Source organism: Emydura macquarii, unplaced genomic scaffold (assembly GCF_026122565.2).
Source record: "Emydura macquarii macquarii isolate MOO-44397 ecotype Brisbane River unplaced genomic scaffold, CSIRO-AGI_Emac_v2 contig_1253, whole genome shotgun sequence".
NCBI lineage: Eukaryota > Metazoa > Chordata > Testudines > Chelidae > Emydura > Emydura macquarii.
The window spans coordinates 85,623,908-85,639,163 of NW_027131390.1; the positions used below are offsets into that span (position 1 = coordinate 85,623,908).

Consider the following 15,256-nt stretch of genomic DNA (forward strand, 5'->3'; position numbering starts at 1 on the left):
TCTCCCCCCCCCAGGTGTCAGTGGTTCCTTCTAGCTTCCTTAGCCCCGCCTGCTTCGCCCACGTGACCCCTTTCCCAGCGTTCCCTCTACTCGTTCCCCCCACCGCGCAGTTTCTTCCCCCTCGCGAGCTCGGGACGGGAGGCCAGCGCGAGCACCCCTCGCGCGCCCTCTTCCCCGGTGAGCGGCGGCGACCCCCAACGCGCTCGACCGCGACGGGAGCCCTTTTCCCCCCCCTTCCTCTAGCGGTGCGCGCTCCCTCTTCTTGGGCGGGCCCCCTCGCGCGCCCGGCCCCAGCGCGGCCCCTTTCTCTCTCGCGGCGCGGGGCCTCTTTAGGCGTCCGATCCCCGGCCAGGGTTCCCTCGCTCCCGCCTGCCGGACACCGCTAACGGTTACGTGTACGGCTTCCGGGGGAGGCTCCGCGCGTCCATCCGTGTGCCGGGCTGGGCCGGGGGTCGCGATGTCGGGCGGGGATTCGGCGGCGGCTGCGGCCTCGCCTCAGCCGCTCCCCTTCTCCTTGCCGAAGCCCCCTCCCCTCATGCAGCTTACGCCGGGGGACGCCGTCCGCCCAGTTGCCTCCGCTGCAGACCAATCGCCGAAGAGTGCCCGGATGGGAGGACGCCCGGATTGGCCGGGCGGGAAGCCTGTCAGCCTCTTGGCCCCGCTGCTCCCGCCTCGCGGTGAGCCCGAGCCTCTGATGCCCTTTGGCCCCTCGTCGCGGCAGCCACTCAGAGGGAGGCTCCTTGGCAGATGTGGCGGGGGGAGCCTCCTGAACCCCTCCATGAGGCCGGGCGGCGTGGATAGAGCGTCGCTCATGGTGAGTGAAGGGTTAAACGCTGTAGAGGGGAGGGGGCGGGGACCTTCCATGCTGTGCCTTGGGGGGAGGTGGCTCCCAGCTGCATCCTGGAGGGGGACCCACTATGGGGACAGATAGGCTCCCTGCCCTGGGAGCCTGGGTTAGGAGGGCCTGAAGGGTACCCAGAGCAGTGAGAGTCTGGCAGTATTCTCCAAGCCTCCCCTCAGAGACCCCTTCAAGTCAGTTACAGAGCCAGCTGCAATAGTGCTAGTGTAGCCTGAGCCATGCACCTGAGGCCAATAATGCATCTCTAATGGCTCTTGCTGCACTTGGAGGGGAGGCGCCCTCTGCCCCTTTGTGGTGAGTGGTGGTGAGTTCTCTTACTTAGCTTCTCTAAGAGTGGAACCTTTTTGGGGCAGGGTCTCTGGCACTTTGTTTTGTGAAAATGCCATGGGCCCTTCTAGAGCTGTCTGGGGCTGAGTGTATGTTGCTTGACTGCTTTTCTGCCCTAGGGACCCAGGATTAAGAGTCCCTGGAGATGTTTATTTCAGTAGTCCGCACTATAAAGAGAGCTGTCCTATATGAAGTCACTAGGGGAGAGTGGATGTGCAGTTTTATTGCTGGGATGAACCATAACCACAATGTAACTGAGAGAAGGGCTTGTAGGTCTGGGAGCAAGGGGGAAAAAGGGAAGGAAAGTGGCCCGAGATCAGAAAGGATAATACAGTCATTATTTGTGGGTGTGAGGAGGAACCTCAGGAGAGACTTTGGCCCTCCCTCTGTTGATTATTTGTATAATATCTGGCATTAAAGAAATGGGAGGAGTAAATCTCTGTTTCCATTGTGAGATCTAAACTTTATCAGGAGTTTAAAAAGTACTTTGTGTTACTTCCTAAATATGCAATATATGTTTATCAATATGGGCTTTTTTACTAAGATAAAATTTTCAGGCTTTTCTCTCTGTTTTATTTTCCTGGTAGGAGGATAATATTACATGTCTTACAGAATAATAAGTTTCAGAGAAAAGTAAAGAAAAAAATTAAAAGCAATTGTGTGGTTTTTTTCTTGTTTTTGTTTTTTGCTGATGAGGATCCACTCTTAGAAACAAGATCTTTTTTGTTGATGAGTTAAAGGCTTTTTCATATAAATAATCCAATTGTGATGTGAAATATAAGATAGAAGCAGAATTATTTCTAAATAAAATGTCTTTCATTCTGTACTCTGAGGTATTTCTAATACTGAATATTCTGGCTTGATAACCAATGATGATAGCAGAAACAGTTTTGAACTAGTAAATAGATAACTGTGATTATCAGTGATTATCAGGAATTGAAAATCTTATTGACTAGTGGTCTAGAACAGTGGTTTTCAACTGGGGCTCCATGGCCTTCTGGGGCCATTTCAGTGAGCCGTTTCAAGGGGTCCGAGAGCCCTGGCACTCCGCTGGGCTAAAGCCCAGTGCCTTGCAGGGCAGGGGCCCCCAGCTCCATGGGAGTAAAGCCAAGAGCCCTGAGCCCCAGCACCTCATGGAGCTAAAGTCTCAAATGCTCCTCCTGCTCCATAGGGCTAAAGCCAGGAGCCCTGAGTCCCCCCCACTCCTTTGTCCCATTGAGCTAAAACTGGAAGCTCCCAGCCCCACAGGGCAGAAGCCCTGGCACTCTGGAGCGCAAAAGCTGGGAGCTCAGCGGCCCCCCTCCTGACTCATGGGGCGAGAGGCTCCCCTCACCTCCCCCACTACACAGGGCTAAAGTCAGTAGCCCCTCGAGGCAGAAGCCGTGAGTCCTCCAGCCCCGAGGGGCTAAAGCCCAGCACCTTGCAGGACAGAAGCCCCGAATCTGGTGGCTTAAGCCTGGAGCCCTGAGCCCCTCCACCTCCCAGCTAATGCCAGGAGCCCAGCACCACACAGAGCTAAAGCCTGGTGTCCCACGGAACAGGAGCCTCAAGCTCCAGCCTCCCGATCCGACGGCTGAAGCCCAGCATGCTGCCACGGTGGAGCCCTGAGCCTCTCCACCTCCCAGCTAATGCCAGGAGCCCAGCACCACATAGAGCTAAAGCCTGGTGTCCCATGGGACAGGTGCCCCAAGCTCCCAGCCCGACAGCTGAAGCCCAGCACGCCGCCACGATGAAGCCCAGAGCCCTGGGTTTCCCTGGCTTCTCCCACCCTCTGCTGGGCCCTGGAATTTTTATAGCATATTGCGGGACCCCCAGAAAGAAAAAGGTTGAGAACCCCTGTTGTAGATTGTAGTCCGTTTTAGAGGTATGTCATGAACATATAAACATTTTGATGCAGCTAGTTTTCTATGTATTTTGCCATCAGCAGATAAGATAGATAAATGACCAAATTTATTCTGTTAATGGCATGTTTGTCATGTACCTATCCTTTGTTGTTACATTTCTACAGTTTTTGCTTTGGGTGCTTTGATGTTAATACCTTCATTTATTAACATTGTCTTTCAGATGGGTCACCCAGGCATGCCGCATTATCCACCCATGGGAATGCACCCTATGGGCCAGAGACCACCAAATATGCCACCAGTTCCACATGGAATGATGCCTCAGATGATGCCTCCAATGGGAGGACCGCCAATGGGGCAGGTAAGGCAGCTTATCTGATTCCCCCCTTTCACCCCCCCCCAATGATCTCAGAGAATTCCAAAGATAGGTAAGTCTTCCATTTGCTTGGAAATAATAATGTTAATAGTCATTAAAATTTAGAATTTCTATAGGATCTTCCATTGCTAATGCAGAAACTACTCTCATTATAACAAAAATAATGAAATTGTCTTGTGATTTCAAAATTTAAAATAAAAAGGTCCTGTACTTGAATCCATAACTTTTGTTACTGTTAGTTTAGACAGTACTTTATTAGTCTTTTAGGACAAATAATTTGCCTAGTAGTGTGCAGTTCTAAAAACCAAAAATCCCCAAAACAACCAAAAGAGTCCCCTTTTAATTCTAGCAAGAGACTACAGTGTCCTAATGTTGAAGTTGGAAATTTTTTGTTTCTTTGACTGTGCTAAGAAAGTCTTATAACCTGGGATAGAAGAAAATTACAGGAGGGAAGAAATGTAAAATGCTTTTGTGCTATTTTACACTTCTGTAACATACTGTTATTTTTGCTCTATTGTAAACATGATGCAGGTCTTGAAAAATAAACTGGATCACTTAATGGCCAGTATAAAATTTTATTGGCAAGTAGAGGAACCTAAACCATACATTTGTGTATATTATAAGCTTTCTATTTTTAACAATGAAAGGTCCTGTCTCTTAACTAAGTTCTGAATTCAAACTAGGGCAATTCTCTTCCTGAATCTGCAAAAATCTCTAGTGCTGTTTCTGGTGATCCTGGATTTCCTAAACAAAAGCAGAGTCAAATTGACAAGAACGAATGGGGGGTGGATCTTTCCTGCAAACAATGTGAGAAGGCTAAAGCAGATTCAAGACACCTATTAGTCAGAGGCTAGTATGAAAGATAGAGCCTCCTGAGAAGGCTCCAAGGACAGTGCCGTGGTAGGAATCCTATCACCATCATTCCCAGGGTATGGGGGCAACCCCTGAATCTTAGTGGCTGAAGGTGGCTCACCTTTAATATTAGTAGATGTAGGCTTGATGGGTGTCTGGTACATTTTTAAAGCTGTAATATGCAGTATGGTAGCCTGTTATATATATTGGATAACGGGACCTGCTGCAAAGAGTAATATAGTTTAAAAAGACAAAGACAAATGGAAGTGGGGAGATTCAATGTGCAAACCAAATAATTAGTTTGATCATAAGCACCTGTCTTAACAGTTATGAGCATCTGTTTTTTAATAATAAACACACTAGTCAATCCCCTTGTCATTTCTTAACCAACAGTTTTTAGCCAGAGTCCCATTGCCCTTGTGTGTCCTTCATCCATCATCTTACCCCTTCTGTCCATGTAATGAGCAGTTCCCACATAGTGTAATAAATGAAAAATATAAGTAGATAACTTAGTTAGCAAGCTTTTGGCAGACATTGTGGAAGAAAAGGCTCTTGCTGGGGAGGGAAAGTAAATGAGGGAAGGTTAGGGGTTTAATAACTATATGGCCAACAAGAATGAGCCAGTAGGCTGATATTCTAACTTTAAATCTGCTAGACTGCAAATGTCAGTCTATTGGCCCGTCTTCTTGGGTGCTAGGGTCATTTCTCTAGCAAATACCAGGTTCTTCTGCTTATCTCTGAAGCATTCTGGAAGGGGACAGTCTGGAGGTTTGTAATCTCACTTCTCAAGTGGTTGGACAAGGCCACACTACTCTTTGTGTCGTTGAATGACTGTCTAGGACTGCTGCCCTACTTAATTTCTAAGAAAAACTCTGGGGGCTGAAAATAATTGGGTCGTTTCTCCCACCTTCAATCCATAGAGACTTTGAGCCTGAAAATAACTGCAGTATTATCCCAGAAAACTAAGTTTTCCATAGCTACAGAGAGAGGCTTCAGAGTAGAAAGGAATGCTTTAGCTTTCTGTAGCTACTTGTGAAAGGGCTTCTAGGAAACATGCTCAGATCCCACGTAGTTGGAAGTAGCAGTGGGGCAAGAGTGCTTTCTTCTCCTGCTTCTACAGGATGACGAGGAATAGGAGGGCCGCCTTCCAACTTTTCCTTTCTTCCTCACCCTCCCAAGAAAACCTTATGGATTGAGGGTGGAGCAGTAGCCCTACCAAATATCCCTCTCTCCACACAAGATGCAAGATGAGGAGAGTGATAACCCGATGCTCCCTGAAGATACAGGGGGATGGGGTCACTTGGCCAGCCTGCCAAAGTCTATAAAGGTAATGGGGGATGTCTGAAACGTAGAGGGGTTGACTTCCCAAGGCCTTTTTGGGGACTGAGTGACCAAAATTTCATCAGCTGAATATGACTAGGCTAGCATAGCACTGGTATTTGTGCTCTTTGCCACATTTATTTATGGCTTATCAATTCCTAATAGCAAGAACCAATGGAAAACTGTGGGAAAAGTGCAAAATATGAAGGAAATCTTTTAAGAAAATTTTTAAACAGCTTTATAGTGCATCAGTTTGTCACTAACAAGTAACTTATCTATATAAATTTGCTGCGGTTACTGCCTCTTCAAAATAGTCTAAGCATATACTCTCAGACAAAAATTAGTTTATCAAAGTAAAAGCAATGGGTCTTCGTTTCATCAGACAGTACATAGATCTGGACTCAAATGTTAACAAATTGTAATAGCCAGTCCACATTACCTTGTTCAAATTGTTTTAAGGGAAATAGCATGGCTTAAAAGTAGCTTACATGCTTTGCATTCGTATTACACGTTTTTCTAGATGTTTTTATAACAATTCAAGAACTGGTTGTAAACTCTTCACTCTTACTACTTATTACTCTTTAATAGCTCTATTCATCTTGAAAGATCTTGGCAAACATTCATTCTTAACACTGCTGTGAGGCAAGTACCTCAAGTATTACTCCTGCTTGCAGACGAGGGAAAGGAGGAGGCATGAAAGTTAAGAGAGTTGTGGAAGATCACAAAGGGGGACCAGTCTTAGAGCCTCAACTAGCATTTGTGATACTTAACCGATTTTGTTATTTGATGACCCCCAGAATCTCAGAAATCTTTCCCACAACCTCTATTTTCCCTGTTCTAGCCTAGGATTCCCATTATGACAGGGCACAGCATTATCAATAGATAACACATCCTGTAATTTGTTACTGATTCTCATGTAATCCAAATACTGCTGTCTGCAGTAAATGTTTTAGCTTCCTTCTAATATTTCATAGCTGAGTTGAAATATATGCTCATCTTCCCTTTAAATTGGAGTGTTTGTTGGAGTGGATTTGTAGAAAACCTAGCTATTCCTAACTTCATGTCATTGCTAGTTTTATGTAGAATTCTACAAACTTCTGTTACTCTTTCTTTATGTCCTGCAGGTTTATTAAAATTGTTTATCAAACAGAATAAGTAGTTGGAGACAGGTACACTATCATAAAAAGTTCATACTTCGTGCTATGTATTATCTCAAGCACACACTATAACAACATTTTAATTGTAGATGCCTGGAATGATGCAGTCAGTGATGCCTGGAATGATGATGTCTCATATGTCCCAAGCGCCTATGCAATCTACAGTACCGGTAATCTTTAAAACTTGTCTTTTTCACTTTTTAAAATACCTTCTGTGTGAATACTATTGCCAACATTTCATGAAGTTTAGTCAAGCTTTTGAACTTGTATAAAATGATGATAAAAGTGCCCTCCTTTATGTATAAAATTCTATTAGGAAGAGGTGAGTATTTGAATAAAGCTTCAGGAGCCCCACACAAAAGCAGCCACTTGCACCTTAATGGAGGAACGATCTGTATTTCATATAATAACTTCCTTAACATGTGAAATATTGTCTCTGTACCCAGATTTCAATATTGCATACAACTACTGATTTCTTATAACACCAGCTGCTTTCTTTTTGTACAACTATTGTAACTTTTAAAAAAGTAAAGGGTTTAGTACTCACCCAGATTTCCCACAGTAACGACGCACAGCAAAAATAGTGAAAATTTTAATGCATTAAATCTCTTAAAAGATATCAATAACAGAAATATCATTGATTTCTTTCATAGTAAGTTCATCCTGGATTTCTAGAATGGATTGCCCATTGTAAGCTTTGGAAGAATTTCAGAGTTCTGAGAGGAAAATTAAAAAGCATTGCGGTTAAAAAGAGAGCTCTGATATGCTAATTAGTATTCAGTCCAATTTTAAATATATGAAAATATAATTTCAGTAGATTTTTGGAGCTCTGACAACCACTTTCATAGTATAAAATGATCAGGAGTAATAAATATCAGTTGAGTACCAACTTATAAATTGAATGATGTTTAAGGATATTTTTAAGGATACGTTATTTCAGAATCTAAACACAACAGTCCTCTGTTTTAATTAAGATAACTTTCATTTTGATGCTATGTGGTGGTACTGAGAATTTTTTTCTCAGGTGCGCGGCTGCTGGGTCTTGCTTACATGCTTTGCCATATTTGGGTCAGGAGGTCACATTGGCAGGCGGTGAGTGTTTTGCTTTCCTCTGTAGCATGGGGTCACTTAGTAGGATTATCTAGGTATGTTGTACTAAATATTTCCCTGTAGTTGCAGGGCCTAGGCGGGCATTGGTTCACTTTGGTTCCTTCTGTTCTCTGCCTGTTGCCCCCTATAGTTTAGTCTCCTGAGAACAGTAATACGTTAGCCTAATTCTAGTTGTTAGACTTAGTGTGGGGATGGACGGGTGGTATTTAGTGGCCTGTGATACACAGGCAGTCATAATAGATGATCTGGTGGTCCCATCTGGCCTTAAACTCTGTCTAATGTGATCTGCTTTTGTTGTTTTCATGCTTTCCACAAGCTTTGTAACTTATGAGATTAATTCTTTATAGTTGTATTGCACCTTATCTAAATATAAAGCCTGATCCAAAGCTCATTGAAGTCAATTTCCTTTTTTTGTTGGCTTCAGTGCACTTGGAGTCTGTGCTGTATGCAAGTATTTTTGCAAAATACTTACATGCGTGTCTTTGTACAGTATCTTACTACAGTCATTATCATGAGGTGCAGTACAGTAAGAGCCTTTATTTTTATATAACTAATTGGCATCAATAGAATCCCAAAAAGTGATGGCCTCATTCAGGCACCTATATTCACTACTCAGAAAAAATGAGGTGATGAAGGAGACTTTACTCAGAAAAATAGAAAACGAAAACATTTTTTGTGACCATGCCCTAGCATCACTTTAGATTAGTTGGTGCTGGCAGTTTGATTGGATAGAAAAATGGCAGCTGGAAGTCTTTTTCTTAGTACAGATAAATTGAACTTGATTGTAGTCCTTGCTTCTGAAATTTGGAGTCTGGAAATCAGTTGATTACTCTCTCCCATATTATCAAGCAGTTTGTTGGTATTCTCATTTGACTCTTTTCATGTTTGAAAATCTAAAACTATCTATACTGGGATATCTTTAGAGTGCTTACTTACCTGGGAAGCAAATTAAATAGAGCTTTAGATAGTTGTTTAATATATTTACGGTGGGTACAGTTTTCAAAGATGCCTAAGTAGGGACATAAAATACTAAACAGTTAAATGATAAGTATTAGTCTTCATGATAAGACTAATACTTATCTGTGAACCGGTAGTGCGGGGGTTAATGGTGATGGCATCGAGCAATGGCGGAGGCAGCTGTGGTGCTGCTGCCCGGGGAGGCCAGCCCGAGGCCTTGGTGCAGTCACTGCAGAGTGCCCTGTTACAGAACACCGGGGACCATGGGTCTGAGATTGGGGGTCCCCCATGGTGCCAGCCTGGAGGTCCTACCCGGGGCCTATGGAGAGGGTACAGAGTGTGGGGTTAAATGGTTAACAGATGTAATTTTAATAGTTTAAACTATTACCCTTTTTTCACTGATATTTACATCCCTATGCCTAGGTGACTTAGAGGCCTTAGTCACATTGATAGTAAAAAGGGCTTTGGCTCTAAGTCACTTAGATTTTTCTGATTTTTTTCCCCCAGTGCATTAAGCAAGATCAGTTACCCTCAAAGTGAACATTTGTTTTACCTTAAGCTTGATTGCACCAGTATTGGTGTTTTTAATGGATCTATCTTGCTAATCTGTATTATTTAGATGTTCAATTATCTCTTGTGCAGACTGCCTGAAAAAATCAAGTAACTGAGGGATTGAGCCCAATGAATGGGTAACTTGTATATCTATTAAAGCTTTAATATGTGATTTTACATAAAAAGATTGAAGTTAGAAAATTCGTGAATTAAAAGGATTTAATTCTTCCCTCTGTGTATTTGAGATTTGAACTAACTGTGTGAAAATGCCATCAAGGTTTTGGGTACCCATGACAAGCTATTAAAAGTATAGCACACTCAGCTGTTTGAGTATAATGATTGATAGAAATATTTATTTATGGTAGAATTAGTAAGTTAGTTGTTAAATCCATTTTTCTATTAGTACTAAATTGACCACAAAAATGTGTGAGATAAATCAAGTGATTGCACTAAGGATAGTGGTGATGTTGCAGTATATCTTTGTTCACCTAAATCTAAAGAAGTTTGTTCAGACATGCACCCAAGACCCATGCCTTCTCCTTGGATGGAAGCTGACCTATTGTTCTTTGAATCAGTGAAGGTTTAAAGTATTATACCCTTGTGGTTTGAGTCAAACGTGTTATTTCAGAGTTGGAATTAGCTGATCATCTTCACTGTATATACTGTATGAGTGTTCCATTTGCATGCACAAGGACTGTTCTTTATGAGGATGGCAAGACACTCATTGAAATGAATTGGTAAATGTATGGCCTTTTCAGAAAAGTAGTTTGGTATCCTTAATTATTTTCTTATGGAGCTGAATTCCTGTGACTTGTTATATAGGAAGGGGGGGGGGGTGAGGGTGAGGAAGAACCCACATTTAAGTTCCTGGAGCCTTTTGCTGCTGGAAAAACTTGAACAAGTTGCTTCTTTGAATTGATTAGTAAAGCATTTAGTAACATGTTTGATATGGTTTTAAAATAATCTGTTTATTGTTTCTACAGCCAGGAGTAAACTGTATGGACACACAAGTAGGTATGTGTACACAATCATTGTTTTAAAAATCTTATAATAGAATTGGTTAAATCTCAGAAAAATGAAGCTTAGGTTTACAAACATAATGTAAATGAATCTGTATCCAATTCCCTTTTTATTTAAATAAACTCTTTATTAAGTTTAGTTTATAGTGATGCTTTACCTTTCCTAGCATCATTTTCAGAACTGAAAAATCTTTCATGGAAAGAAAGGAGAGGGTAATTTTTATATGCTTTAAAATCTTATTTTGTGTCTTGCTAGTTTTCTTTAACATTTTTATACTTTTAATTAATTATTTTACCCACTTCAAAAATACAAACTGGATGCTCTTATCCTGTTCTGGTTTTATTTTTTTGTTTTGTTTTTTTTCTCCTTCAAGTATTGTCTGTCATTATGGACCTCTACTCTTGGAATGCCTAGCCCATCTGTATTCTCCTGCAATACCAAACATTCAGATCAAAAGGGTATTTCACGAGGCTGAAACCTCTTCAGGTAGTCCCATATCTAATGTGGCACACATTCTCCAGTGAATAGATTCTTTCCACCCATGCATGAATAGCACCATCTTGGGAGCTGAGTTGAGTTTAGTGCTCATGAAATTGATGGAATCGCCAGTTGATTCTCTAGAGCAAAGATGTTTGTGTAAACTATCCCTTGAAGATTGGATTGTCAAAGTCCATAACATCATTACAAAAAGTCTGAAAGCCATAAGGATAACCTGTGTCTTCACGGAAATGGTGTTTAGTTGAGGTGGAACTCATGCTATTAAATTACCTGTGTTTTCCCCTGAGCTTCACTCAGTACTGGGAGAAGCTGAATGGCATAATTTAGATGTTAATGGGCCCTTATTTAATACTTGGAGAGAATTGGCATCTCTCTAAAACTTCTAGACTATTTGTAATTTCTGATAAATCCAGAGAGATTATTTCTGTTTAGAGATTGTCTAAATGGATTGAAGAGTGTATAAGTCTGTGATCTTGCAGATGTTTCAGTGCTTGAAGGTACTGAGATTCATTCCACCAGTTCTGAAACAGTGCCCGCGTCAGTCATTCCCAAACATTATTAGTTCACGTACCACCTTCTTTAAAAATTGGTGTTGGAAGTACCGGATGCAAATTTCTTCTTTGGGCACATTTATTTTAGGCCTTAATAGGCTTTATTTAAATATTTATGGATTCATAGTAAAATAAAATTTGTGTCTGGTGGAGATCTGCCTGGGGGAAATTAGAAAAGAAGGACGTTTGGCTAGGGGAGTCCCACTGGGGGCTGTAGAGAATGTGATGTTTAGAGCTGGTTGAGAAGTCGATGAATCAGTTTAACTGGAAAATGCGCTTTGTCAAAATTGAGACTTTTCTGCAAAAACTTACAAGTTTCAACAAAACTTTCATTGGGAAGTTTTCTCAGGTAGTTTGGTTGTTAAGGCATTCACCTGAGATGAGTGAGACTGAGTTTCTAGTCCCTACTTCAGTGGATATTTTTCTATACAAAATGGAACAGCCCCAAAAGAAGATATTGAGAGAAACCAACTCCAGAATAGCTCCTTCCCTGTTCCCCCTCCCTACACCTAGCAAAAAATTAAAATAATAATAATAATAATTTTGAAAAGGTCTGTTTCATCCTGATGCAGAACAGGAAAGTTTTGGAATCACAAAAATATTTGTGAGGTGGGGAAATGTTTCCTGCGCAGTTGTAATGAGGTTAGACTGAGGGTAGAGCTTTGAGTGCAGGAGAGCATGGGGGGGGGGGGGGGGTGTGTTTGTTTGTTTGTGAGCGTGAGCGCGCGCGAGTGAGAGAGGAGGGAAAGAGAAGTGAGGAGTCTTGGCAGCATTAGCCCCATTTCACACTTGTTCAACAGCTACAGGTTCCTCTCTGGCTCCTTCTGAGTCAGAGAACTCTGCAAGTCTTGCTACAGCCCCCCTTTCTGAAGAGTCTTCCTCACAGGTCTCCTTCTGCCCTTTGGAACCACAGATTCTTTCCTCTTTATTAAGGGTTTCCACAGCTCTTCCTTCATTGGGCTGTGAATAGTTAGGCAGGCTTCCCCAGCTTTTCCCTGGGAAATTACTCAATCACTCACCTACATAATTGCACGCATAATACGTTACACTATGCATAGACATGTAATATTACATAATGTGGCCTTGATGGGGTCTACCACTGCCTACCCAAATTTATTGTCTGAGCCCGTGTCCTCATTTTCAGATTGGTTTGATTAAATCCTCCGCCTTCTCACGGAGCAGGGCCAGCAGCACCTGGGCTGTGGGGCCATCCATGCTGGCATTGAGCATGTGGTCTGGGCACAGGCAGTGAGGGTTGTGCTGCCTACAGCCGCAGTGCCCAAATAGAGTGAGGCTGGATGGATTGACGGATAGCTGGCTGGCTCAGGAGCAGTGGGGAGAGGTGGTGGTACAGCAAGGAAAGCAAGGTGGTAAAGGGCAATAGAAATGGCAGCATGGAACTGTGCAGAGCCCAGCCCAAAGCATGATGAAAACATGGCCAGACAAATGCAGCCCCCTTCCCACTGCCCTTCAGCATTTTCCATCTGGCTGGCTTTTGTTGGTGGCACTGGCAGCCTGCAATGCTGCTGGCTGGCACTAGGGGTCGACATAGTGAGCACAGGGGAAGCCAGGCCACAGGGCTGGCAAGGGATTTGGAATGTGTCCCCTTAGGTGGACCTGCAGGTCCCCGAGCCTGAGCTTTACAGTCTGGGGGTGTCTTTGCCCTCTCCCACACATACCCTGAGAATGAGGAACTCACATCTTGGCATCTGTCCTACTCCTCAGGGTCTGAGGCTCCCCAGATCCTGTCATGTGTCACTCACTGACGAGGAGGGTGCTTCTTGTTCACCACAGGCAGGCAGGCAGAGGGGCCCTGCTACAGACAGGCCCATGTGCTGCCACCACTTCCTTCCTGTGCCAGGCAGTAGCACCTCTTCAGTGGGTGGCACTGGTCAACGCTGGCCAGCACCCAGGGTCTCAGCAGTGTTAGGCCAGAAACAGTTTTTGCTTCACAGCAGGCAAGGGAGATGAGGCCTGCCCCGGTCCTATCCCATCTGGAAGAGGAGGGAAAGTGGGGAGCGGGACGGCGTATCTGTCTCTTGCACATGCACATAGCCAGGGTGAGAGTGTGTTGGGTGGTGCTCACTGAAAGAAGGCAGGTCTCAGGATTGATTATCCATCCAAGAGGCTGAGGGGGGCTGTGACATCACATTTGATCATTACTTATCCATCATCGTAAGTTATGGCCAACTCAGATTTCCATTCCTGGTTACACCACTGCCATTAACCATAAAGAACATTGTAAAATGAAAGACGCCGGTGAGGATAGATGTAGCATTAAACAATTTCGCCAAAAGATGCCACAAGAAAGGTCTCACCTTGCAAATATATCAGCAAAAGACAGAAAAAAAGATTTTCCTGGAGAGGTACAGTAGAACCTCAGAGATTTGAACACCTCGGGAATGGAGGTTGCTTGTAACTCTGAAATGTTGTAATTCTGAACAAAACATTATGGTACAGTACCCTGCAGTCGGTGTCTTCCAGCTGAGGCTGGGAGAGAGCTCTGCAAAGATGGCACCTGGCAGCACTGCCTGTTTTGCAAGTAGCTCCCTGCCCTGTTCCTATTTCTTGCTGAAGTGGGAGGCCTGCCCTGCACCCTTGGCACTGCAAGCTCCAATCCTCAGCCACCTCTCCCCAGGGTTCGTCCTGCTCTGTGCAGTGCCTCTGCACTCCAGAGGCGGTGCCAACCCGCTGCCAGCCCCCCTCCTTCCCCTGCCCCTTGCACTCCCAGAGGTGCTGTTGGGATCCAGGAGTGCAGCCAGAGGCAATGCTTGGACAGCATCAGTGCACAGGCTGTGGCCCTTTAAAACTCCAGAGCACAGCATGCAGGCAGCAGCTCCAACTCTGGCTCCTGCTCCAGGCCAGGATTTAGGTGCAAGAGCAGCAGCTCTCAGCAGCTTGGTCTTTCTGGGCTTGAACTTGCAAGCTTGTCCCCCTCCTGAGAGGGAGAGGGGGTGCTTCTGCTCTGCATGCTCCAGTCAGGCTGCCTTAGGCTGGCAGCAGGGGCTCACAGCAGTGCCTGTGAACCTCAGCATCTTCACCTCCTAACTGTAAGTGGCTGTGCCTCACATGGCAAGTGGAGCTGGGGACAGGAAATTTTTAAGATGCAATACAGGCAAAGTATAGTATTCACTTTTTTCCCTGCCTCCTCCATTTCTGCCTGATTGCTTACGTCCAGTTCTAGACCCTGTCTACACTTACCTCCAGGATTTGGCGGCAGTCAACAGGAGTTACAAAAGCTACGCAAAAAACTTGCATAATTCCTGTCGACTTCTGGGCTCCTCTTCTGCGCGCCGTCTTCACTGCACTGCGCCGACGCAGCGCTACGCCACTTGTGAAGGTGGTCTTAGTATGTCAATTTCTGGATCGACTGAGTAGGTCTTCACTGACCGCTCAGTCGATCCAAAGCAATAAATCTGATGGCGGCGACTTTGCTGCCGTCAGTGTAGCCGTAGCCCTAAAGGGTGTTCGGTTGAGGGGTCAGTTCATATCTTTGAGGTTCTACTGTATTTCAAGACAGAGGGAAACCTCTTTTGCAAAACGCATGATGGTGTTCTCAACCACGAGAGGAAATCAACAATTGCAAACCACGTGAACAAATAACAGAAGTATTTAAAAAGATAGGCTGAGTTCCAAGGACAGTCTCATAAAATGTAGCACATTATTTCAACCTGTTTCAACATAAAGAGAATCGCTTGATAAAAGTGGTTGAATGTTGTCCATAGAATCTTAGAACCATAGGACCGGAATGGACCTCAGTAGATCATCTAATCCAGTCCACTGCACTGAGGCAGAACTTAGTATTATCTGAACCATTCCTGACAGATGTTTGTCTA

General features: G+C 44.1%; 1 protein-coding gene across 2 annotated transcripts in view; it reads left to right on the forward strand.

The window, feature by feature from the left end:
* The first annotated feature begins 45 nt into the window (after positions 1–45).
* The window catches only part of PRPF40A (pre-mRNA processing factor 40 homolog A), a 41,071-nt gene continuing 25,860 nt past the window's right edge, over positions 46–15,256 (forward strand). For both annotated transcript variants that reach the window (XM_067549431.1, XM_067549432.1), the window contains exons 1-4: positions 46–814; positions 3,251–3,388; positions 6,822–6,902; positions 10,335–10,365. In XM_067549431.1, the coding sequence (XP_067405532.1) occupies positions 458–814; positions 3,251–3,388; positions 6,822–6,902; positions 10,335–10,365 (607 nt within the window). In that variant the 5' untranslated portion in view covers positions 46–457. The remainder of the gene's footprint in view (positions 815–3,250; positions 3,389–6,821; positions 6,903–10,334; positions 10,366–15,256) is intronic.